Source organism: Phyllobates terribilis, unplaced genomic scaffold (assembly GCF_046119375.1).
Source record: "Phyllobates terribilis strain yellow unplaced genomic scaffold, ASM4611937v1 Scaffold_12__6_contigs__length_324123572, whole genome shotgun sequence".
Classification (NCBI taxonomy): domain Eukaryota; kingdom Metazoa; phylum Chordata; class Amphibia; order Anura; family Dendrobatidae; genus Phyllobates; species Phyllobates terribilis.
The window spans coordinates 263,086,646-263,112,758 of NW_027362772.1; the positions used below are offsets into that span (position 1 = coordinate 263,086,646).

The 26,113-nt window shown below is 43.4% G+C and overlaps 2 protein-coding genes across 5 annotated transcripts in view; one reads left to right on the top strand and one right to left on the bottom strand.

The window, feature by feature from the left end:
• Positions 1-26,113, bottom strand: part of NOC2L (NOC2 like nucleolar associated transcriptional repressor) — a 105,652-nt gene that overhangs the window by 78,613 nt on the left and 926 nt on the right. The window contains exon 1 of one of the 2 annotated variants that reach the window (XM_073656953.1): positions 7,720-7,737. The exons of the other annotated variant lie outside the window; for it this stretch is intronic. The gene's annotated coding sequence lies outside the window, so the exon portion shown is untranslated. Of the gene's footprint in view, positions 1-7,719; positions 7,738-26,113 lie in introns of those variants that run through there. 2 annotated transcript variants of the gene reach the window in all.
• Positions 1-26,113, top strand: part of KLHL17 (kelch like family member 17) — an 84,470-nt gene that overhangs the window by 3,230 nt on the left and 55,127 nt on the right. The window contains exon 2 of one of the 3 annotated variants that reach the window (XM_073656956.1): positions 7,890-8,070. The exons of 1 other annotated variant lie outside the window; for it this stretch is intronic. In XM_073656956.1, the coding sequence (XP_073513057.1) occupies positions 8,065-8,070 (6 nt within the window). In that variant the 5' untranslated portion in view covers positions 7,890-8,064. Of the gene's footprint in view, positions 1-7,762; positions 8,071-26,113 lie in introns of those variants that run through there. One more of the 3 variants, XM_073656955.1, reaches the window with a different exon arrangement.

The window sequence follows — 26,113 nt, forward strand, 5'->3', positions numbered from 1 at the left end:
ATGGTTGAGTCGCCAGAAAAAATCCATTACTGCGCAAATGCCGCAAAGTATCTCACCTACAATACGCCAAACAGCAAAGAGACAAGCCTCAAAACTTCTGGAACAAGGTAATTTGGAGTGATGAGACCAAAATTGAACTTTTTGGCCACAACCATAAATGTTACATTTGGAGAGAGGTCAACAAGGCCTATGATGAAAGGAACACCATTCCTACAGTAAAGCTCGGAGGTGGATCGCTGATGTTTTGGGGATGTGTGAGCTAGGCACAGGCACAGGAAACTTGGTAAAAGTTGAAGGAAAGATGAATGCAGCACGTTATCAGCAAATACTGGAGGCAAATTTGCACTCATCAGCCCGGAAGCTGCGCATGGGACGTACTTGGACGTTCCAACACGACAACGATTCAAAACACAAGGCCAAGTCGACCTGTCATTGGCTACAGCAGAACAAAGTGAAGGTTCTGGAGTGGCCATCTCAGCCTCCTGACCTCAATATCATTGAGCCACTCTGGGGAGATCTCGAGCGCGCAGTTCATGCTAGACAGCCCAGGAATTTACAGGAACTGGAGGCTTTTTGCCAAAAGAATGGTCAGCTTAACCATCTGACAAATTAAAGAACCTCATCCACAACTACCACAAAAGACTTCAAGCTGTCATTGATGTTAGAGGGGGCAATGCACTGTATTAAGAACTGGGGTATGTGAACTTTTGATCAGGGTCATTTGGATGTGTTTGGTTGTCATTAAGATTTAAAAAGCGAAGACACAGTAGTTTGACAATAAATGGCTTCACCCAACCAATAACCATGAGTGGAGAAAAAGTTTTTTTTGTTATCATTCATATTCTCTGAAACAAGGCCACGAAAGGAAAAATGCTGCCGGGTTATGTAAACTTTTGAGCACAACTGTATATAGGGTTTATTATATTATGTGGGGGAATTTTTCACCAAATTTTACATGTTGAGCTGGACACAGGATGTAATAGCGGCTGCGGAGCGGAATGAAACATTTTTCTTTTTTTATTTCACCTCTCCGTTGCGGAGATGTTGGTAAGTATTGGCACATAATGAGTTAACTTTTAATTCTAAGTGGGTGTTATCACTGGAGTCCTGTACTCCTCCCTGTGTTAGTTGATGTCTGATAACACCCACTCCCACTTATCAAAAGTTAACTCATCAGGTGCCAAATACTTTGATTGCTAATATCTCCGCCATGGAGAAGTAAAAAAAATATATATATATTCTGCTCTGCAGCTGCTATTACATTGCGAAAAATCACTAATCTGGGGCTGCCCAGACTGGTGATGGATTCTCTTTAGAAGACGTTATTCAGTAGTGGGAAACTGTTCCAATGATAAATTTGGCACAAATCGTGCCAGTGCAACGTTTTCATCATGGCAGTATCGTTACCAATGTAAGATAAGAGCGGGAGAACAATGTGTCAGATATCGCAAGTAAATGCAATTTTTTTTACTCAAATAGTAACTTTTATTGGTTGCAACTAGAGTTGAGCAAAACAAAAAAATGACTCTAATACAGTTATAAATGTCTCTCACTGTCTTATTATCTCACTGACCTCATAAGTTGATCATTTCTCTTTTAAAATAATCAGTCAGTAGGATCAACCCTCCTAAGCCATCTATATGGACATGTAGAAAAGCCGAATAAAATGATGCCTTGAGATCTGCGATCTGATGTCTTATTCCAGAGAAATCCTCGTTTTTGTTAATATGTAAATGAGCTGTTAAGATCTATGGGCCGGACATAGATCTCCCTGAGAATCTGCCTCCAGATATTATCATAAATGAAATGGGGAGTTACCAATTTGAGCAGGGGCGTACATAGAAATCATGGGGCCCCATAGCAGTAGCTCTAATTAGGCACCCCTCCGCAAAAAAAAATAATAAATATTTGTCTGTGTCACAGAAGAGCAGATCTCACAACTTTCCAGCCTTTACATAGTAATTTTCCTCCTGCTAAAGTCCTAGATCCCTCTTTCATTGCCCCATAAAGTATGATGCCAATAAAAGTGTCCTCCAAACACCGTATGATACCCCCATGGTGCATTCCTCCACATTCACAGTATAATGACCCTATTGTACCTCACTTCAACTCCCAAGGCAAAGTATGGTGACCCCAACACAGTATGATCCCCCAACTGTGACTCCCACACAGCCCTCCATATAGTATAATGGGCCTACATACAGTATAATGGCCCGAACTAGCCCTCCAAACAGTATAATGGCCCCCCACATAGCCTTCCATATAGTATATTACGCCACCGATAATCCTCCATATAGTATAATGCGCCCCCCATAATCCTCCATATAGTATAATGAACTTCCCATGGTCCTCTATAGAATATAATGCACTCCCCATAGTCCTCCATACAGTATATTACACACCCCATAGGGTAAAATGCAGCCTCCCATATAGTATAATGCACCCCACAGTCCTGAAGTATTATGGGCACCACGTACTCACTGATTTTAAAATATTGTATATTTTAAATAAGCCGACCCGAGTATAAGCCGAGGCCCCTAATTTTACCATAAAAAAAACTGGGAAAACATATTGACTTGAGTATAAGCCTAGGGTGGGAAATGCAGCAGCTACTGGTACATTTCCCCAGTCCTGGTATGTGAGTCTCCCTCATCCTGGTATGTGTGGCCCCCTCAATCCCCCAATCCTGGTATGTGTGGCCCCCTCAATCCCCCAATCCTGGTATGTGTGGCCCCCTCAATCCCCCAATCCTGGTATGTGTGGCCCCCTCAATCCCCCAATCCTGGTATGTGTGGCCCCAATCACTGCTCACACAAAAACATAAATGCTTATACTCACCTTTCTTCCTCACCTCTGCTCCAGCGCTGCTGTGTCCTGTCTGCCAGAAGCTCATGTCGGCATCTGAGCAGCGTGCGCTCTCAGAAGCCGAGGTGAGCTGCTGCTGCTGCCGGCATATTCACTCCTCTCCACACCGGGACTATGGGCATGGAGAAGAATGAATATGCATTCTCTTTAGCAGCGTTCCTCTGTGCCCGCTGCTAAAGAGAATGAATATTCCCTCTTCTGCACGCCCATGGGAGTGGAGAAGAGGGAATATTCATGTCCCTTTAGCAGCGGGCACACGTGGTAGCTGCAGCAGCCGGCTACTCCGTGTGCCCGCTCCTCCGTTGCAACCCCCCCCCCCCCAATACTCACCTATCTTCCTTGTTCCCCCGCTGCTATGAACCCTACCGGCTCACGCCCCCCCCCCCTTCCCCCGGTCACGGGCCCCATAGCAGAGAGAGACATGTAATGACTGACAGTCTGATCTCTGGATCTCACTGCAGAGCTTGGGAGGGTTGATCCCTCTGACAGATTTCCTGTAAAGGGACTATGTCAGTACAGAATGACTGTTCAAACCAAATACAGGCACTCAGTGAACCATGGTGTGACTAAACATTTAAATACAACTCCCCCTGCTTGTTTATCATCCATCTCAGCCCTTCTCTGGCTCTATAAAGCCAGAGGTGTCAATCTGCAGGCACAAAATGACTGTTCAAACGAAGCACAGGTGGCTCAGTGCAACATTGACGAGGCCAAAAAGATTCCCTATATTTTTATAAGGAATCTTTCAGTGCAAAATGACTGTTAAAACCAAGCACAGGCGCTCGGTGCATCCTTGAAGGTCCAAACAGTTCAGTGCTCCTTCCTACTTAGATGTAAAACAAATATCACCGCCCTTCTTTTCCTTAATTGACAGCTCTGGCTTTCCAGGAACCAGAGGAGGATGGAGACAGATGGAAAACAAGTAGTTGGGAAGGTGCACTGAACTGTTTGGCCACACCAAGGGTGCACCGAGCGCCTGTGCTTGGTTTGAACAGTCACTCTGTGCCGACAGACTCCCTTTAATTGATGAGTGATCAGTCTCAGTGCTGTCTATTCTACACTTAGACAGCACTAGCACATGAACATCATTTATGTCAATAGGTCCTAACTAGTGATGGGCGAGCACTAAAATGCTCGGGTGCTTGTTGCTCGAGTCGAGCAAATCGTAATGCTCAAGTGCTCGACCCGAGTAACAAGCCCAATGTAAGTCTATGGGAAATTCGAGCATTTCTCCAGAGGTCTGTAGAGGGCCTAAAAATTGGTCAAATTGATATAAACCGTGCTCAAATGACATGGGAACAGCATGGGGAAGACCCCTGGAAGCATCTGACCCCCAGGTTACTGCTGTGAACAACGTTGTCAGAGGTATTACTACTTTTACAGACGGACAATAAAACATACAAAAACGAAGCAAAAATGGATTTTCTCGGAAAAGATGTTAAGTAACATCCTTTCCAGGGTAATGACTTGTATATAAGGCAAAATAAATAATCAAAAACAAAAATGCTCCTCCACACCTTGGGCTATGTTCACACGTAACATTTTTGATGTGTTTCTGCACTTTTGCATTTCTTTCAACGGTGGAAAATACATTCACCAGTAAATGTAATTTTAACATTTTACTACCTTATCTGGCCACTTGGAGTGTGAGACATGATCAGACTCATCCAGAATGAACACTCATTTCCAGCTGATAATACCATCTAGCACCAGTCCCTATTTTAAAAGCAGCTAACAGCATTATCAATAGGGAATAGATTTTTTTTTCAACATGGTCTGTAATACAATAATCCCTGACTAGATGCCTGTAAGACGCTATCCCTACTGCTATAGGTCACTCGTACACGAATCTTAGATAAGAGAGGTAATATTTTACAATAAAGAATAGATTTGAACCGGCCCCAAAAAGTTTTTATTGGACGTGGCAGCAACAAACTGTGAAGGGACGCAAGCAACCCTGCCTGCTTTCATTAATTTGTGAGTAAAGATCACCGTTAAAAGCTATGAATCGGTCAATGAGTGCATGGAAAATATCAATCAAGTAATGCACTGTGGAAGAGATGTATTCAACAACAATGAACAACACTCATCTCCAGCTGATGATACCTTGCACCTGTCCCTATTGTAAATAAAGCTAACAGCAATATCAATAGGGAATAGAATAGATTTTTTTTTCAGCAGCAGCAGTACCAGCAATAATACTTGGCTGGATTGGTGTAATATGCTATCCATACTGCGATTGCTCACCCATAAATGAATTTCAGATAAGAGAGGTAATATTGTATAATGTAGAATTGATTTGAATTGGCCTTCCCATTATTAAGGAGTGGGTCTCCTATACTGTTATTGCCTATATGTTATACTAAAACAGCACAGTTCAGCAGTGTGGGGAGGGTGGGTTTTCATTAAATTGCATCTACTTTGCTTGAGTTGTATTTTCTGCACACAAAAAAAAGCAGAAAAAAATGCAGCATTTAGGCTATGTTCACACATCTTGTTTTTTTTATGCATATTTTTATGCAAATTTTCAGCTGCGTTTTACAGGACCATCCAAGTCTGAGATTCCAGAAATTTCATGCACACATCTTGTGTTTATTTTTTTTGTTCAGGATTTTGTGCTTTGCATGGTGTTTTGTAAAATAGAGCATGTCACTTCTTTCAGCGTTTTTTTCACCCATTGGAAGTAATGGGTGGTGAAAAAAACCGCTGAAAAAAACGCACCAAAAACGCGTTTTTTTCCCACTAAACATTATGTACATGCATAAAGAGACAAAAGGACAGTGAAAAAAACGCAGCAAAAAAGCAAGAAAAATCCTGAACAAACCTCCTGGCAAGAGATCAGGTTTTGCTGCAGAAAAAAAACACAATGAGTGAACATAGTCTAAGTGGGAAGAAGTTGAACATGGTCAAAAGTGTATGGGCAATGTTAATTCATAAATTTTGTTCCAGCTCCAAATAATGCTTTTTATTGACATAATTAAAACTTCTTAATCCAAGAGAAAAAATACTAGAAAAAAAAAATTAGTTTTGGATGCATGCAAGCATCCATAATCGTGGCACAGATTTAATTTTATCATTAAAAAAGCATTATTTTAACCCTTTGGAGCTGGAACAATATTTATGGATTAACATTACTACTACATGGAGGAGGTGGGCTGGTTGCCTTTTTTTTCTTTTTTATGCAAAAGTGTATGACCTACTGGAAAAATGAAGGTTGACTTCTCATTGGTGGTTTATCTCAATACCCTTGTACTTTTTTAAAAAAAATATAATTAAATAGATATCTTAGACCTGATGAGGCTGGTATACTAACTTTGATAATCCATGTCAGAATGACTGTGTAATCCTTTATTTTTTTTTAAGTTTTCATTCTAGATGTTGGTGTCTATGGGAGTAATGTTTCTCCTAGTGGAGAGTCACAAGCCAAGCTTGGCATGTCGGAGTGAGGAGACTTATAAGCCATGCATGCTCCTCTTGGAAATTAAATATGTAAATTGTCTCTTCAGGGAGGAAGAGGACTAGGACTCTAGCGCCACCTATTGGAAGCAGCAATCCTAAAAGTCAAGATTGACCATTTAACGAGCCTTGAAATATGGCTTAGTATAAAAGCCAAACCAGAATCTCAATTTTCACACACCGTGTTTCGGGGTATTGCCCCTCATTAGTGCAAAGTATGAGATCTGATTTGGCAGAGTGAGGAGACTTATAAGCCATGCATGCTCCTCTGCAAAATTAAATATGCAAATTGTCTCTGAGAGAGGAAGATTTTAAAATGCTTATTTACTAGCAGGACTTGCTGTAACCAGAAGTTTGGTGGCAGCTCCCGGTATAATGTAAGCATATAGCAGTGCTACATCATTTAAAGGGGAAGTCCATTGGGATCCACACTGATCGGTAGATCGGAAATTTTTTATCCCCATTACAAAATGGAGTGCCAGTTCGGATGCCCGACCACCGCTCCATTCATTCTCTATGGCACTGCCGGAAAAAGCCGAGTGTAGCGCGCAGCAGCCCAATGGGGAATGGATGGAGCGGTGGATGAGCGTGTGCACTGCCACTTCATTCTAATGGTGAAAAAAGTGCCCTGTTCTGCTGATCGGTGCAGGTCCCAGCGATCAGACCCCCTCTGATCGATAAGTTATCATCTATTCTGCAAAAAGATCCCTTTAAGGTGGCATCTTAAAACACAATATGTAGAATCTGTATTTTTTTTTAAGGCGGTATTGCACTTAAAACTACATAAAAGTGGTAGAACGTGCACAAACTACAACGTCTGAGTGCGACACACAGTAGCTGCACAAATAGTTAAACACGCGCCTGCTACAGCAAACAGTCACTGCCCCATCTATACATACAACCCATAGAATCAGCACACTTTTCTTAAGGTAGCGCCGCCACATGTAGATACAGCAGAATGCGGCTGCACCAGTGACACAATCACATCTATACACGGGGCGGACATATCATTGGTGCAACCTGGTGCCAAAGAGGTACGGGGGCCACTGCCACCTCCAAAGGAAGTGCAATTGTGCATTATGATGAGCTATTGGACTGCAAAGGGCCCATATATTGTTCATGCACCAGGCTCCTCGTATGTCTGTGTCCGCCAGTGTCTATACACATCATATCAAATAATTGCCGATATTTAAGGTAGCGCTGCATTAACTAAGCAGCGCTGATATTTAAGGTGGCACGGCCAAGTTCCCAATCTCAGCATGCAGCAGCAGCCCTGATATTTAAGGTGGATCTAACACCAGGGCTTGTGATCCTATTGGCCGCTTCGTTCCATGGCTTCTTCCCATTTGATAAATGAGACGTTTCAGTGACATTTAGAGGATATAACATGCACAATACCCGGAATCCACCCCTCCATCCTGCTGCTTTGTAAACCGGTTGCAGTAGCTTATTAAGGAGGAGCGTCCTTAAAAGCATCCAAGCACCTGGTTGGTTCAGATTTGCGTCAGTTTCAGCCCATGACAATTTAGTATTCTGGAGAGGTGTTTTTTTTTGTTTTTTTTTTCCAGGATAATGACAAAGAACTGGTTTGCTCCCGGCCCTGGCATCCAAAGTTAAGCAGCCTGATCTGTGCACAGAGGCTTTCTCAGCTCCCCCCTCTGTGTGCTGGGTCTAATGAAGTGGGCAGCATGAGTGCAGGGCATCCAGGCATCTTCCCAGCATAAGATCTGCACCTACAGCCATATGTCTGTGAGTATCAGCCACATCATTGCTGCTGGCATCAGGGGAGGGCAAACTAATAATGTCTTCCCTATGGACAATGCCTTCTGCATGCTACAATATTGCTTTCATACCCACATAGGAAACTGTAAGCTAATGACACAATTTTGCATTTTTGTAATTTTTTTTTTTTTTTTTTTGCATCGATTCTGTGTAATGATAAGCAATCCTGATCAAACATGTTGCTGAAGGTGACGGTATTTTTTGCACTAGGTCTGATTGTGTACAAGGGCCCCTACTTGTAATAGGACTGCAGCTCTTTAGAAGTGCTGCAGTGACAGCCAAGGACTGCAATGGAGCAGACAACAGGGGGAATTCAGCCCTGGTGCAGAGCATCTCCAGTGCTTGCTTGTTTTTAGATACATTTCAGTATTTACACATTTTGCAACAATATAAACACAGAACTGTAAATGTTTATAGATTAGGAGGTTTTGATAAAGTATCAATGTACCAGTAGAGGTTAGGTAGACATCTGCTGGTGCTGTAATGCTGACCAGGGCCCGGAAAAAAAGGGTAAATGCCGGTGGGGGTCTATAGGCTGCGGGCTGGCAGGAGTGCCAGGGGGGGGCAATTGAAGTTTAGATAATAGAGATCATAGTGGAAGGATAGGTTCCTGCATGGCAGGGAGTTTCCTTTCTATTAAGTTGAACGGTTTTGCATTTTTTCTTACATTTTTTTTTTTCTAATTTTGCAAACTGGCCCGAATGATGCCCAAGTGATGCATGATCTGATCTTTGTGCAATTCACCTGTCCCTATTAGGCCTGGGCCGGACATATCATTGGTGCAACCTGTGCAGCTGTACCGGGGCCCAAGAGGTAAAGGGGCCACTACCACCTCCAAAGCAGGTGGAATGGTGCATTATGATAATCTACGGGACTGCAAAGGGCCCTTATACTGTTCTTGCACAGGGGCCCTATTCTGTCTCTCCGCCAGTGTATTATCCTATGCATGATGCTCCATGCAAGTTGCCTGTTGTTCTGCATTCGGACAGGAGTGGCAAAGGCCCACCAGTAACATTTTCTTGGGGGTCCTCTGTTCAGCTTCATGCAATTATTATATTACCTTCTTTCACAAATTTACTTCTGCTTCTATATAAAAATAAACTAGGTACTTTGTTGAATGAATGAGGAGATCCTGCTTTTGTCTGTACATAGTGAACTAATGTATTGGCCAATTACTGCTCATGTTGGGGGTAAGTTGTTTACACCGGCATAGGGGCCCACCGGTGGATTCTCCTGTTCTCCAATGGGCCAGTCCGAGCCTGATTGCCGCCCTACTGAGCCAGGCAAATTGTTAGTTGTAGCACACACAATTTTAATACATAAGCTGTGATATTTTCCAAGCCTAGAGTTGACTAGAGTCGTTATATAAACCCAGGCCTTTTTACTGTTGCATTATTTTGTTCCTTTGCGTTGACTTTTATGATGTATTATTCTTGTTCCTGCATTGGCTTCTATGATGCATTATTTTTTTATGCATTGGCTTCTATGATGTATTATTTTTGTTCCTGCATTGACTTCTATGATGTATTATTTTTGTTTCTGCATTGACTTCTATGATGTATTATTTTTGTTTCTGCATTTACTTCTATGATGTATTATTTTTGTTCCTGCATTGACTTCTATGATGTATTATTTTTGTTTCTGCATTGACTTCTATGATGTATTATTTTGTCCAATCTGGGACCCAACAAAAATTATACTCATCAGTTTTTGGGGTGCTTAGTATTGAAACCATTAACTTAATATCTACCTCCTAAGTCCACAGAGATTGTTCAAACCTTGTACTAAACTACAAAAGGACAAGAGGAGGGGATAATTTAGTCTTATAAGAGAAGGAAGGGTTGTCCACTTAAGGACAATTTTTGTTTTCTTGTAGTTGGGTTTCACAAAAAAATTGACACTGTTTGCTTTTTATAGCCTCTGTTTTGAATATTGGTGGCTGCAGAACGGGTGAACTGAAAATCCTTCAGTGAGCTCCTTCTGACAGCCAAGAGGGAGAGTTTCTAACGCTTTTATCTGTCTTTTTCTGAGCTCCTCTCAACTGATTTATGACCACAGACCACATCAAAGATGAATGTGCAGAGAAACAAAGAGCATTTAAAAGCTAAACGGTGCAAAATTTTTAATAAAACCCATTTGCAAAAATAAATTTTTTAGCCCAACATACATGCATTTAAGTAAAATGAAAAAAAATAAAAATCTCTGCTGAGGTAGACATCCTGAACATATGGGGGAAATAAAAACACTTATGTCAAATTTGTGCAGGTGCATCTAGGTGCTGAAGAAATCCTTTATAATGTGCATCATTTTGCTTGCATTGGCCGGTTTTCAATTTTCACAGTCTATGTACAGACTACATGTTTGGACCGGCCGGGGGTCTCCTGAACTGAGCTCAGCAGCCTCATATTTGCCTACGAGCCTGTTGAGTTTGGTACCCGCAGCCGTTCCATCCTTGGACTGTGAATATTGGACTTGTGAGATTGGTCTATGTTGAAACTTGGAGAAACTTACCTGTACACTTTGGATATTGCAGAATGACTATATAAACGTTTCTAAAAGTTTACCTGACAAATATAAAAAAAAATGAGTATTTTATAAGTCCAACGGACTCTTAAAATGCACATTTTAATTTGAGGATTATACAGCCATTCTGCTGTCAATTTTCATGGTAAGTACTCTAGCTTCATCAGGTCTGAAAAAAAAAATCAAAACCTAATAATAATGTACGCATTGTATTGTGATAGATCTGCTTTAAATGTTCTAGGAAAGTAATGTATCTCTTGGGATCCATGCCAATTCTGAGACTGACAGTCCGTTCCTTGCTTCTGAAGTTGTTTCGGCATCAAACACTTGGATGGCTGCAAATCCTATTCCCACGAATGAAACATTTGGAGAAAAATCTCAATCTAATCTGCCACATGTGAATAAACCCTTAAAGGGGTTGTCCATGCATGGAATATTGATGACCTTTCATAAGTATAGGCATTCATTGGGGTCCGACTATCTGCAACTTTACTATCAGATGCTATTAGCTCCGGGGCGGACGGGTGTAAATATTGAATGCCCTTATCTTCTGTACTATGTGAGCACAGGAAAAAAAAAACTTCCAGAATTGCTCTTTTTCTGGAGGCCGGGAAATCTCGCCTTGTCTCAGGAGCCTTTTGAATGTAACAAAAGAGTTGGCAAGTATGGAATAAACCCATAATCTAAGTCACATTGTTTCTTTCTCTTTGGTACCAGTTCTCTATCTTGCTACAGTCTGTTTCATACCCAGGTCCACTTTGGTAGCCAGTGGCGTAACTAGAGTCTGATGTGCCCTCATGCAAAATTTGGACCTGGGCCCTCACTTGCAAGTTGGTCAGATGTATGGGCCCTTGTAGCATTCGAGATCATATAATGTCATACATCTTTGCCCCCCACGTAATAATGTCCCCCGTTCTGGCTCCTTCTTGTAGTAATCTCCCCCATCCTTGGCCCCTTCCAGTAATAATGCCCCTAATCCTGGGCCCCATGCTATAAAATTTCCCACCATCCTGGGCCCATTTCTATTATAATGGCCCCTCATCCTGGGCCCCATGTTAGAACATTTCTCCCCATCTTGGGCCCATTCCTGGTATAATGTCCCCATCCTGGGCCCCTTCCAGTAATAATGCCCCTTGTCCTGGGCCACAGGCTATAACATTTCCCCCCATCATGGGCCCATTCCTTTTATAATGCCCCTCACTTGGGGCCCCATGCTATAACATTTTCCCCAATCCTGGTCCCATTCCTGGTATAATGTCCGCATCCTGGTATAATGTCCTCATCCTGGGCCCCTTCCAGTAATAATGCCTCTCATCCTCGGCCCCATGCTATAACACCCCCCCCCCCATCCTGGGTCCATTCCTGGTATAATGTCCACAATCCTGGGCCCCTTACAGTAATAATGTCCCTCATCCTGGGCCACATGCTATAATATTTCCCCCCCCCATCCTGCGCCCATTCTTGGTATAATGTCCCCATCCTGGTATAATGTCCGCCATCCTGGGCCCCTCCGTTTTTCTCCAACACAATTTAAAAGAAATAAATTATTATTCTCACCTTCCCATGCCCCACGGCAGCCGATATCAGCTGGCGTCCTCTGATTGTCTGGCGGTGTGTATTGCAGTGCAGGGAGCCGGCGAGTCTCTGCGTTGCAATACATTTCACCTGATTGTACATCTGAGGACTCTTCCCGCTGAACAGGAGGATCGCCTGTTGAAATTCAGCAGACTGGATCCTGCATCTGCCAGGGGAGAGTCGGGAGACCCCCATGAATATTATTTGGCCGATTGGAGAATTTACAGCCACATTACATGATCTATTTAAGGTGGCTGTACAAATGGCATTAATCTTTGGCTTCAGCATTCACAATCTAGACTTCTCATGCGATGTGCGATCCTCATCAATGCCCCCCCCTATCCCCCTCCTTTTCTCTCCTGAGAAAATTCTCTTCACTATCTAATTATGGACCGGTATTGCAAAATATTTCTATCATTCTGGAAAGCTGCACGTTATTTCTTCTGCTTCGCCTAATTATCTGCCGCTAATAGGGAGAAACTCCAAGAATCTGAGCTCCCAAATACTCGCACAGCAAGAAGATCCTTCTCTGTGAGAGCTTGCCAATGAACATGTTCCCTGTTAATAGGGAATCCCCTCTGTTTCTCTCCTCTGGGTGTACTTATATAGCCTGATTTATCTGATGAGTAAAGTCAGCTTACATTACAGTGCAAGGCTGTGGGAATATATCTGCATTTATTGATGACCCATCCAATTAGTAATATTAAAGAAAAATAACCAAAACTTGCCTTCAACCCGCACAGCAAGTAAAAACTGCTTTCGGTGCACATACCAGTCTAATATGTCCAGGAACTGTTCTTTTTCTCATGCTTTGTAGCTTTCCATCCACTCGTTTTCAGTGGTAGGTTCCTAGTCATTGGAATTCTCCCAGCACTATAGGTGCTGGAACATAATTTCTCATACATTGTTTGACCATGCATTTCGCCTACTCTTCATTGTAAAAAACAATTTGGGGTATGTGCATATGGAGTTTTTGGCCACGGCCCCACTATCCGTATTCGGTCAGTATTTTTTCTCAGGAGTGGGAACCAAAACCAGGAGTGGGTGATAAATGCAGAATTGGTGACTTGTTTCTATTATACCTTTTCTCTGATTGTTCCTCAACTGGTTTTATCTCCCACTCCTGAGAAAAAATACTGACCGAACACTGATAGTGGGGCCGTGGCCTATGGAGCAGAAACTGAGCAGAAACGTTCCCAATTCTCAAACTCCTCAAAAACTTTCCACTCAGTTTTTTTGCTAAGAAAGACTCCATGTGCACATACATACCCTTTCTCTGAAATTTTTTTCAGACCATTTTTTTTTTTATTCTTTGTTTAAACGTATATTGATCTTATAGAGTTGAGCAAAATGATTTGCAGGACCCTGGTTCGGAGTCCATGTTGGTACTTTGTGACAGCCAGGGCTGAACTTCCTCAGCTAGCTCTCGAATGCTGGTAATCTGGGTGCCTGTCATAATTAGAAGACCCCCACTATGTCATGATGCCTTGCAAATCTTTTTATGATCGGAGGATTAAAAAAATCCAAACGTGATTCTATGAGACTGATCTTTTGGTGAGGCCATTCCTTGTCTTGACAGATGGCATCATCCAACTACGCAGCCATTGACTGACAGCATGGTCCACTCATTATAGACTTCGGAAAACGTCATGGAGTTGTCAGGAATCAGTGGTATTCTTTATGTATGCTTTAGGCAAAGGTTATAGTAGTCAGGACCTTGAAGACCTTCAGTATACTTGTGGCGTCCTCTATGGGCTGAGAAGGCATCACTGGAATATTGCTGGGGTGCCTGGACCAAAAGGCTTGTGGCAACTGTGTTTTTTTTCCCCTGATACAGCGATACTCGGGGCAGATTTACTAATCATTTCTAATGTATCTTCTGCATAAACTTGAACTGGATACTCCCAAAATACATCAAATTTTAGCACGCTGCTGGATGATGAATTTGGCACATCCATAACCACCTCTTTAATTGCTCTGCTTAATTTTTGAACAATTTTTTATTGCATCAGAATTTTGGCGCATCTTAACATGCACTCCTTTGACTATGCTGCACCCTCCCAAAAAACCCTCACCTTTGTTTGAGTGAGCAGCCAACTGTGTTTTAAACAAATAAGATGGGTCTATGGGCTCTTGCACATGACCATATTTTCGGTCCCGAGTTTGATCCGACAAAGCATCAGATCGCACTTGGACCAATATCATTCTATGGGGCTGTGCACATGTCCCAATTTTTTTTCTCGGACAGAGGCGGTCCGAGAAACACCATGCTGTATGCCCGAGTTTGATCTAGAATTTGGATCACACTCGGCCTTGCAAGTCAGTGAGTCCTTCGAAAATATCGCACTGCACTTGGATGACATCTGAATGCTGTCCGATTTACGTGGACTGGCAGAATGGAGAAGATGGAGAAATTTTATTTTTCAATCTTCTCAACATCTGATTGCGCTCTGATTGCGCTCTGATTTGCATAATTGGCCCGATTCTCTGGGATGACAGAATATACGCTGGTGTCACCTTAGGCTAAATGCAGGTGAGGCCGTTTGCGCCATGATTCAGCAGCTTCTCCACCAGGTCCAAAAAGCACTTGCGACATTGCTCATTAAAGAAAAAAGGCGCCTTGTTACAGTGTCTTCAGTTCTAGTTGTTGTTGATATAGAAGAAAAGAAGTTGTTGGGAATGCAAGAGATTTAGCAGCAAAGTGAATTTTTAGAAAAAAAAAAAAATCCTTTTCGAAAATGGACACTTTTCTGATTTTGCAGCCTCCACAATGCAAACAGTTAATGGTCTAAATAAATTCTGGAATTTCATATGCTACTCACTGTATGAAAAAAAAATGCTAATTTAGTAAAGGCCAGTCATTTACGTTCATTTATAGAAAAAAGCATGCATAGCGGTGGTGTGTTCCAGGACCGCCAAACAATCCCCCGTTTATCCATGAGCTCAGGAAGTGGGCGGCAGATGGCCTGGACTTCATATAACAAAGCAGCAGATAAATTCAGACTCAGTTTACCTAAAACTGAAGAACTCTGACAAATGATGGTTAGGAGGGTAAAGCAGGCTGCGTTCTGTGGACTTTATACAGTAAGTAAATCTTGGTATTTTGTTTGAAATTCTATTTTATTTTTTAGCCAAGATGTCCAGATATATTGAAACAAAGTCGGTTTAACTTTCCATTTTCATCAGGACCGGTCAACTATCCTATTTGTATGGAGGCCTCCGGAATCTTGGGGAAAACGGGATTGGGCATGTTGAATTTGAGCAATCGATCATTTTTGTTTCTAGAGGAGATAAGCTGCCGATAGAAAATCTGGTGGTCACTTCTCCCCTCTCCCCATTGAAAATACTTGTATTCAATGAAAAACGTAATAATTATCTATTGCCATTGGTTGAACTGGTTGTTCGAGTAGAAATGTTGAAAAGCAAAGATTTAAAGGATGCGGACAGTTTTTGAGGATGATTTACTTAAATGCATATATTTGGTCTAATATCATTCTTGCAATGATTTTCATTAACATTTTTTCCACTGTTCAGCTTTAACAAGCTCCTTAATTCGCTGCACATTGCTGGCTGCTGAATGAGTTCACTGAGAATCCAGCAGTGAGCTCGTTCTATCTGACATATTTTCCAAACTCCTGTGGGTTGATTTCTGACCACAGACCACATCAAAGATGTGGTTATAAATCAGTTTTTCTAACAGTTGATTTTTGGATAGATTAAGGATGGGGCAAGATAAGCAGCTACCAGAAGTTTGGCCAGCGACTAAAATTCATCACCCCCTCCAGTTAATCCTAAAAATTCCTGTTGAGTGCATCGTTGATCAAATCTTGTATGATTAAAGGGTTTTCAAGAACATGGCTCGGTGCTCACAGCAAGGAATGGATGGATGACCTCCATGTCCGGCTCTCTCATTTCTATGGGAGCTCTGAAAATTGGCGAGCGCACTCGTTTTGGCAATTTTTTTGTAGATCCCATTCAAATTTATATTTTTCTGAAGAAGTAAACAAATTTATGAGAACACAAAGGTTGTGCCAGATGACAAACTTAGTTCTGGAGTTGATGTTTTCGTGTACAGAAGTCGTCAGGATCTTACATCCTGTTGTGCCTTACCTATATTTGCCCAGTAAACATTCTTGGGATTGTAGGAGCATTTTCTATTTTTTATTTTTTTTTCTGTTCAAGATCAATCGGCATACAGTGCTGGCCAAAAGTATTGGCACCCCTGCAATTCTGTCAGATAATACTCAGTTTCTTCCTGAAAATGATTACAATCACAAATTCTTTGGTATTATTATCTTCATTTAATTTGCTTGCAAGGAAAAAACACAAAAGAGAATGAAGCAAAAATCAAATCATTGATCATTTCACACAAAACTCCAAAAAAGGGCCGGACAAAAGTATTGGCACCCTCAGCCTAATACTTGGTTGCACAACCTTTAGCCAAAATAACTGCGAACAACCGCTTTCGGTAACCATCAATGAGTTTCTTACAATGCTCTGCTGGAATTGTAGACCATTCTTCTTTGACAAACTGCTCCAGGTCCCTGATATTTGAAGGGTGCCTTCTCCAAACTGCCATTTTGAGATCTCTCCACAGGTGTTCTATGGGATTCAGGTCTGGACTCATTGCTGGCCACCTTAGAGGTCTCCAGTGCTTTCTCTCAAACCATTTTATAGTGCTTTTGGAAGTGTGTTTTGGGTCATTGTCCTGCTGGAAGACCCATGACCTCTGAGGGAGACCCAGCTTTCTCACACTGGGCCCTACATTATGCTGCAAAATTTGTTGGTAGTCTTCAGACTTCATAATGCCATGCACACGGTCAAGCAGTCCAGTGCCAGAGGCAGCAAAGCAACCCCAAAACATCAGGGAACCTCCGCCATGTTTGACTCTAGGCAGGGCCGGCGTCAGCACCCGGCGTACCCGGGCAAGTGCCGGGGCCCTGGAAAATCAGAGGGGCCCAGCCGCCCACTCACTGTCGGGCCCGGGCCCACACACCCACCCGCCCACTCACTGTCGGGGCCCTGGCCGCTTCCTCGGCACCTGTTCAGGGACGCAGGCGCTGCTTGATTGCCGGCACTTCCCCCAGACATGGCCGCGCGCTGTCCGGCTGTGTCTGCTAGTAATGACACGGCAGGGTCGACGGCACTGCACCTTTAATTGTGCTTGTGTGTCGCTCCTGCCGCGTCATTACTAGCAGACACAGCCGCACAGCGCGCGGCCATGTCTGGGGGAGTGCCGGCAATCAAACACCGTCGGAGCGGAGGTCCTGCACAGATGGGCGGGAGGGGCCCGGACCCGACCGCAAGTGGGCCCCTCTGATGTTCCAGGGCCATGAAGTCTGTGACACGCCGGGGGCCCTGCACTGCCCCATACCCGAGGAGCTGCTGGACAGGACACTGGACCGGGGACAGGTGAGTGAGGCTTCCCCAATCCCCATATTAAAAATATTAGTAATGGGTCTGTGTGAGTGCATGTATGTGAATGTCAGTGTATATGACTGTGTATATATATTTGTCTGTTTTATCTATGTGTATGTCTGTATGTGTACATATGTCTGCGTACCGTGTGTGCGCACGCATATGTCTGCGTACCGTGTGTGCGCACGCATATGTCTGCGTACCGTGTGTGCGCACGCATATGTCTGCGTATGTGAAGGATGAGGGGGCAGGCTGGGCCATGTGTAATAAATAAATATATATATATATTTATTTCTCGGCCGTATCTGTGCATCATGAATCGTGTATGTGTTAAAAGGGCCCACTGAGACTCTTTCGCCCGGGGCCCAGAAAAACCTGGAGCCGGCCCTGACTGTAGGGACCGTGTTCTTTTCTTTAAATGCCTCTTTTTTTTTTCCTGTACACTCTATGTTGATGCTTTTTCCCAAAAAGCTCTACTTTTGTCTCATCTGACCAGAGAACATTCTTCCAAAACGTTTTAGGCTTTCTCAGGTAAGTTTTGGCAAACTCCAGCCTGGCTTTTTTATGTCTCGGGGTAAGAAGTGGGGTCTTCCTGGGTATCCTATCATACAGTCCCTTTTCATTCAGACGCCGACGGATAGTACGGGTTGACACTGTTATACCCTCGGACTGCAGGGCACCTTGAACTTGTTTGGATGTTAGTCGAGGTTCTTTGTCCACCATCCGCACAATCTTGCTTTGAAATCTCTCATCAATTTTCTTTTCCGTCCACATCTAGGGAGGTTAGCCACAGTGCCATGGGCTTTAAACTTCTTGATGACACTGCGCATGGAAGACACAGGAACATTCAGGTCTTTGGAGATGGACTTGTAGCCTTGAGATTGCTCATGCTTCCTCACAATTTAGTTTCTCAAGTCCTCAGACAGTTCTTTGGTCTTCTTTCTTTTCTCCATGCTCAATGTGGTACACACAAGGACACAGGACAGAGGTTGAGTCAACTTTAATCCATGTTAACTGGCTGCAAGTGTGATTTAGTTCTTGCCAACACCTGTTAGGTGCCACAGGTAAGTTACAGGTGCTGTTAATTACACGAATTAGAGAAGCATCACATGATTTTTCAAACAGTGCCAATACTTTTGTCCACCCCCTTTTTTGGGGTTTGGTGTGGAATTATATCCAATTTGGCTTTAGGACAATTCTTTTTGTGTTTTTTTCATTGAAGACAAATTAAATGAAGAGAATAATACCAAAGAATTTGTTATTGCAATCATTTTCAGGAATAAGCTGAGTATTATCTGACAGAATTGCAGGGGTGCCAATACTTTTGGCCAGCACTGTATATGTTTCTTGATCCTAACTTATTGCAGATTCACCTACAAAAGACATGTGACCAGGTGAAAAGGGTTCAGTTTCTCTTATTTAATTCCTGCTGCTACCATGAGTATGCCATTTTTTTTCTTTTTTAAAATCCACCATACGGTTCCACAGCTATGGGCCTTTTTATTTAAGCGCGGCTCACAGGATTCCTCGGGGGGGTGTTTTTAGGCCTCTCTGCATAATTACCCTTTAAGCCCCTCCCCCATGACCATAATAGTCATTGATAAATGAATAGGCTCATATGTCTGGAACCGTAGAGCGGATTTAAAAAAAGAAAAAAACTAAATAGTCAGGGGAACAGATGGAATAAAACTGGAGCAAAAACTGCACACTTTTGACCTGGTAACAGGCCCTCTTTAAATTCCAAATTTGCACTGAAGTGTTGCAGGGTATAGACTGTAATAAAATGGCAACGAGCTCCATTGGAGTCAAGTTGGCTTCTAAATTTTGGTGGGAATTTCTTAGCCTTCCTAGGAAAAAGGATCAGGCATTTTGGGAGGTATTAAAATAAACTTGTACATTTGGGAGAAGTGTCAAAAAATTAAATGCTCATTTAGACTTGCCGAATTCTGCTCTTAGATCAGCGCCGAACGACTTTATGCAATTTCCGCTGACCATGACGATCAGCCAACAAATGAGTGTTCCGTGTTTGAGCCGATGAGCCGGAACGAGTGATTTTTATGAGCATTTATTAGCCTGTGTAAATAGGGGTTAATTAAGATACAGAAGTTTTATTTACTAATTTCTTTACTTTTATACTTTTAGCAAGGTTTACCCCCTCCTGCATATTCACTTCTCTGACTCCACACCCTCAAAATGAGGAACCCCAGTGACTTAAAGGAGTTTAATTATATTGTTGATATGTATCATATCTTTGGTGTATTTGTCGATGGACACGCAACGGAAACACATTTGATTTGATTTGTGCTATCCTATTGTTTCAATAACATTATCCACAAAGAACAGAGTCTGAAGCGTCTAATGAGCGTGTGCAAAGGTCTCTGTGAAGGTAATTAAGATCATCTGTGACATCGCCTATTGTGATTTGTGGATCCTATGTGATCAGCTGTGTATGGAGGTGTTTCCTCTCTTTGTCTAATCCTGCCTCTGCTGATAAGGAGCCTATTGAAAACTGTTCCTGAAAGGACAGGAAATATGATTCTAAAAAAAAAAAAAAAAAACTAGTGGCCAATGTGAAAATTGCAAGTTTACCATTTTATTTATTTTTTTTAACAAACATCGTCATATGAAAAAAAAATTGACAACAATTAAAAAGAAAATACTGATATAAACAGCTAATTTTCTGATGATGACTTCCCTTTAAAACGATAATCTTTCTGTAGAGAAAAATAATAAATGTACCTTTTAATCACAAACCCCTACTCCAGCGCTGGTTCTCCTATAGGATAGGTGATAACTTTCTGATTGGTGGGGGTCCGACCGTTGGGAACGGCACCGGTCAGTAGAATTGGGAATCTACAATGGGGCACTTTTTTATCTGTTGCAAAATGATATGCCTTGTTGTATTTTCTATCTCCGCTTCATTCATTCTCAATGGGGTTACCGGGAAAAGCCGAGTTCAGTGCTCGACAGCCCAATAAAGAATGAAAGGAGCTGCGCTCAAGCATGTGCACTACTGCTCCTTTCTAACGGGATGTAAGTTCACTGTTCTAGTGATCGGTGCTGGTCCTATCGGTCGGAAACACCCACTGATTAATAAATCGCCTATAGTGTGTGTAGTTGATTACTTCTTTTCACTGGACAGCTACTTTAACGCAGCAAAAAGTGCAGTGTCACTTAAAGAGATTGTCAAGGTTTTGGGTACAAGTCTGCAGTCATTCTATGGTACTGCAGACTTGTGAATCCTCACAGCGCACACAGTGTGTGCTGCTGGGATTCTCCGGTGCCAACCCTGGGAGCAGACAGTCATGTGACTGCAAGTATGCGATATTCATACTTCCGGCCACATTCCGACTAGACTTGCAGATGTTTAGTTGGCATGTGACTGCATGTACACAAATTGCATACTTGTGTCGCCGACACTGGAGAATCATGACAGCGTGCACACTGATAAAGAGTGACTGCAGACTTGTTCCCAAAGCCTGGACAACCCCTTTAAGCAAAACAATGGGGATGGGATAATCCGAACTGTGGAATTTTTCCACCTCTTATGGAAGGGAATTTAAAATCTCCAAATACATGCATTGAACTTTAACTTGCTTTGGATTTTTAGTGCAAATCTGAACATAATCCTATAATCGGCACAGAGAAACAAAAACATTCCGTTCTCTGAAGTGCAGGATTTTTTGGCAATTACCAGCCCAATTAGATTTCTCGAACGGTCATTGACCCTATGAACGTATCCGCCTGTATATGGCCGCCCTATAAATCTGTACTCTGATTTGCCGTGTCCTCCAGTGCTTGTCGTGATCCCCTCGTCTCGTCCTCCAGAGGAGGTGGCTGCTAGTCACGGCTTCCAAATGTGATTACAAATGTGTAGAAATTGCTTCTTCCAGAGGATCTATTTTTACCAGCACTAATCAGCAGCATGTAGGTGTACAGAGCGGGATGGCACAGCAGTGGAGGGCACAGAACGTTCAGTGATGAATCGCTGAAGGCTGCAGGGTGACATTCGCCTCCTGCTTCCTTTTATCTATGATTTTTTTTATGTATTTACATCCTTACTGAATGCATTTAGTCATCAGTTCTGTAGCCGAGTTTATCCTGTGTGAATAATGCATAGTGGGCTGCTCAGCATTTGTTTGTAGCAGATGATTGCGTCCATGGGGGGTGATGGGGAATTACTGTATGGGAAGAGAGGGAGCCCCCATAGTGTAACGCATCCCACTATAGATCACGTAATATTGCATTTCTATGAGGTTTTTTTGATGGGTGGTTGAGAATTTATTGAGTATAGAAGTCATAGGAAACCTTGCGATAACCTGATATTCATCTCACCCACGGACCGAGGATCTCCTCTGCATGGACGGTCTTGTAGCACAGTAAGAAACAATGAAGGAAAAAGAAAGTACATCCAGCCATAGGCGGATTATAATGAGGGCAATCTGGGCTACCGCCCGGGGCTCCGGGGGAATCCATGGCCAGATTGCCCTCATTATAATATGTGCGGTGCCACGGCACATACCGGCAGTCACTCCCCCAGCAGCGGCGCATGGCCGCTGCTTCTTCTTCGGCCGGGCCAGCACTGCACCTGTTAACTTCCCTGTGTGCTGGCCCTGCCGCTTCACAGTTAGGAGACAAGGCCCTGTGCGCGGCCGTGTCTGCTAATGTGACGTCACGCAGTGAGCGCCCTGCACTGCTACTTACCACCGGAGAGGAGCTGGAAAACGGGAGCCGGGGGATGGTGAGTGAGTGAGTGAGTGTGTGTGTGTGTGATGTCTGTTTATATGTATTTTTGTGTTTCAAATGTGTTTATGCGTGTATGTACAGTACAGACCAAAAGTTTGGACACACCTTCTCATTTAAAGATTTTTCTGTATTTTCATGACTTTGAAAATTGTACATTCACACTGAAGGCATCAAAATTATGAATTAACACATGTGGAATTATATACTTAACAAAAAAGTGTGAAACAACTGAAAATATGTCTTATATTCTAGGTTCTTCAAAGTAGCCACCTTTTGCTTTGATGACTGCTTTGCACATTCTTGGCATTCTCTTGATGAGCTTCAAGAGGTAGTCACCGGAAATGGTCTTCCAACAATCTTGAAGGAGTTCCCAGAGATGCTTAGCACTTGTTGGCCCTTTTGCCTTCACTCTGCGGTCCAGCTCACCCCAAACCATCTCAGTTGGGTTCAGGTCTGGTGAGTGTGGAGGCCAGATCATCTGGCGTAGCACCCCATCACTCTCCTTCTTGGTCAAATAGCCCTTACACAGCCTGGAGGTGTGTTTGGGGTCATTGTCCTGTTGAAAAAGAAATGATGGTCCAACTAAACGCAAACCGGATGAAATAGCATGCCGCTGCAAGATGCTGTGGTAGCCATGCTGGTTCAGTATGCCTTCAATTTTGAATAAATCCCCAACTGTGTCACCAGCAAAGCACCCCCACGCCATCACACCTCCTCCTCCAGGCTTTACGGTGGGAACCAGGCATGTAGAATCCATCCGTTCACCTTTTCTGCGTCGCACAAACACACGGTGGTTGGAACATAAGATCTCAAATTTGGACTCATGAGACCAAAGCACAGATTTCCACTGGTCTAATGTCCATTCCTTGTGTTCTTTAGCCCAAACAAGTCTCTTCTGCTTGTTGCCTGTCCTTAGCAGTGGTTTCCTAGCAGCTATTTTACCATGAAGGCCTGCTGCACAAAGTCTCCTCTTAACAGTTGTTGTAGAGATGTGTCTGCTTCTAGAACTCTGTGTGGCATTGACCTGGTCTCTAATCTGAGCTGCTGTTAACCTGCGATTTCTGAGGCTGGTGACTCAGATAAACTTATCCTCAGAAGCAGAGGTGACTCTTGGTCTTCCTTTCCTGGGGCGGTCCTCATGTGAGCCAGTTTCTTTGTAGCGCTTGATGGTTTTTGCAACTGCACTTGGGGACACTTTCAAAGTTTTCCCAATTTTTCACACTAACTGACCATCATTTCTTAAAGTAATGATGCCCACTCGTTTTTCTTTACTTAGCTGCTTTTTTCTTGCCATAATATTAATTCTAGCCGTCTATTCAGTAGGACTATCAGCTGTGTATCCACTTGACTTCTGCACAACACAACTGATGGTCCCAACCCCATTTATAAGGCAAGAAATCCCACTTATTAAACCTGACAGGGCACACCTGTGAAGTGAAAACCATTTCCGGTGACTGCCTCTTGAAGCTCATCAAGAGAATGCCAAGAGTGTGCAAAGCAGTCATCAAAGCAAAAGGTGGCTACTTTGAAGAACCTAGAATATAAGACATATTTTCAGTTGTTTCACACTTTTTTGTTAACTATATAATTCCACATGTGTTAATTCATAGTTTTGATGCCTTCAGTGTGAATGTACAATTTTCATAGTCAAGAAAATACAGAAAAATATTTAAATGAGAAGGTGTGTCCAAACTTTTGGTCTGTACTGTATATGTCTGTATACTTTTGTGTGTGTGCGTGACTGCGTGCGGCCTCCCGCTGTCTCTGGGGGGGGGGTGCCGTGCGGCCTCCCGCTGTCTCTGGGGGGGGGCGCCGTGCGGCCTCCCGCTGTCTCTGGGGGGGGGCGCCGTGCGGCCTCCCGCTGTCTCTGGGGGGGGGCGCCGTGCGGCCTCCCGCTGTCTCTGGGGGGGGGCCGTGCAGCCTCCCGCTGTCTCTGGGGGGGGGGCCTCCCGCTGTCTCTGGGGGGGGGGCCTCCCGCTGTCTCTGGGGGGGGGGCCTCCCGCTGTCTCTGGGGGGGGGCCTCCCGCTGTCTCTGGGGGGGGGCCTCCCGCTGTCTCTGGGGGGGGGCTCCCGCTGTCTCTGGGGGGGGCCTCCCGCTGTCTCTGGGGGGGGGCGCCGTGCGGCCTTCCGCTGTCTCTGGGGGGGGCGCCGTGCGGCCTCCCGCTGTCTCTGGGGGGGACGCCGTGCGACCCCCCGCTGTGTATAGATGGCTATGTGCGGCCCCCCGTGTATAGATGGCTACGTGCAGCCTCCTGCTGTGTATGGGAGGATTGTGGCAGCTCATATTGTGTGTAGGGTCTCATACTGTATATAGGGGATGTCAGCATACTTAATTGTGCTCAATATTAAGTCATACAATTAATGTAAAAAAAATTATTATAATTAATATATTAATATTGTGCCAAATTAATTTCACGTGAACTATCACATGATCTATCATCAGGTGTGTGGGGGAGAGGGGCCCACACCTTCTAAACTGCCTGGGGCCTTTGCTACTCTTAATCCACCCCTGCATCCAGCACTGGGTCATCGTAAAAAATTCTTCTTTATTGCAAATCCATAAAAACTCCAGACATAGAGTAATCACAGACGTGTTTCAGACTGTTACATCCTTAGTCTGAAACGCGTCTGCAATTATTCTATGTCTGGAGTTTTTATGGATTTGCAATAAAGAAGGAGGACCCAGTGCTGGATGTACCTTCCTTTTCCTTCATAATGTATTGAGAACTTACATTTAATCCGAAGTCCTCGAGTTGTCTTCCTCTGCCTCATCTACAAGATTTTAATTCTCGTCGGACGAGTTGATCCCATTTGATAGATAATGTAATAAAATATTATGTTGTGTTCTGTTTTTATTATGTTAAAAATCATATTGTCTTACCTACAAAAACTCACTCCTAAGTGTCTGTTGTCAAGTGTGCTCTGGCAGCAGAGACACAGATTACAGGAAGCTGGGAGTCTTTGTCTCACTGCTCTTGCTCTCCTGTCTGTCACCCTGCATCTAGGCAGAGCTGTGAGACGGACTTTTAGTTCGAAGCAGGGAAGCAGTTGGACAGAAGCGACTTATAATTGAAGTGCTGGTACAATGTTGACGGTGAGGAATCGACCACTAAAACAAGTGGATGGCAAGTTGCCAAGTTTGAGAATGGGAACAGTTCTTTGACATATTAGATTGGTTTGTGCATCAAAAACAGTTTTAACTTGATGTGGGCATTGAAGGAAGATAGATCATTATTTTCTCCAGGTTTTATGTGAAAGAATAAGTACACTTCTTAATAGGGGAAGCTAGTTGACCACAAATATTGGTTATCGCCCAATCCACAAGCCTCCAATGGATTAGTGGAATGAAAAGGCTGAGCTATTTTCAACATTTCCCAAGACACAGAGGTGTTTCTGTACCTATGGTTATTTCTACTGCTGCAATGACAGCATGGAGTGTCAGTGCTTGTACATTGCCGAACCATATTTTAATAGCTGAGAACTAATATTCACTATATGTACACAGAGCTTGGGGGGGGGGGGGGGGGGTGGCACCACTAAGTGTATAAGGTAAGTATGCGTTTTTTCTTATTTTATAAGGTAACTTGTGGGCATGGAAGAGGGCTGTCCAATACTGGACAACCCCTTTAATCATTGAATTTAGGATTGCCATTCACTTCCTTTGGCCCCGGGGTATAACGTCCAGCCCCTCACCCCTAGGTGTATAACCTCCAGCCCCGTCATGCCATCTTCCTTTACTAATGTGACA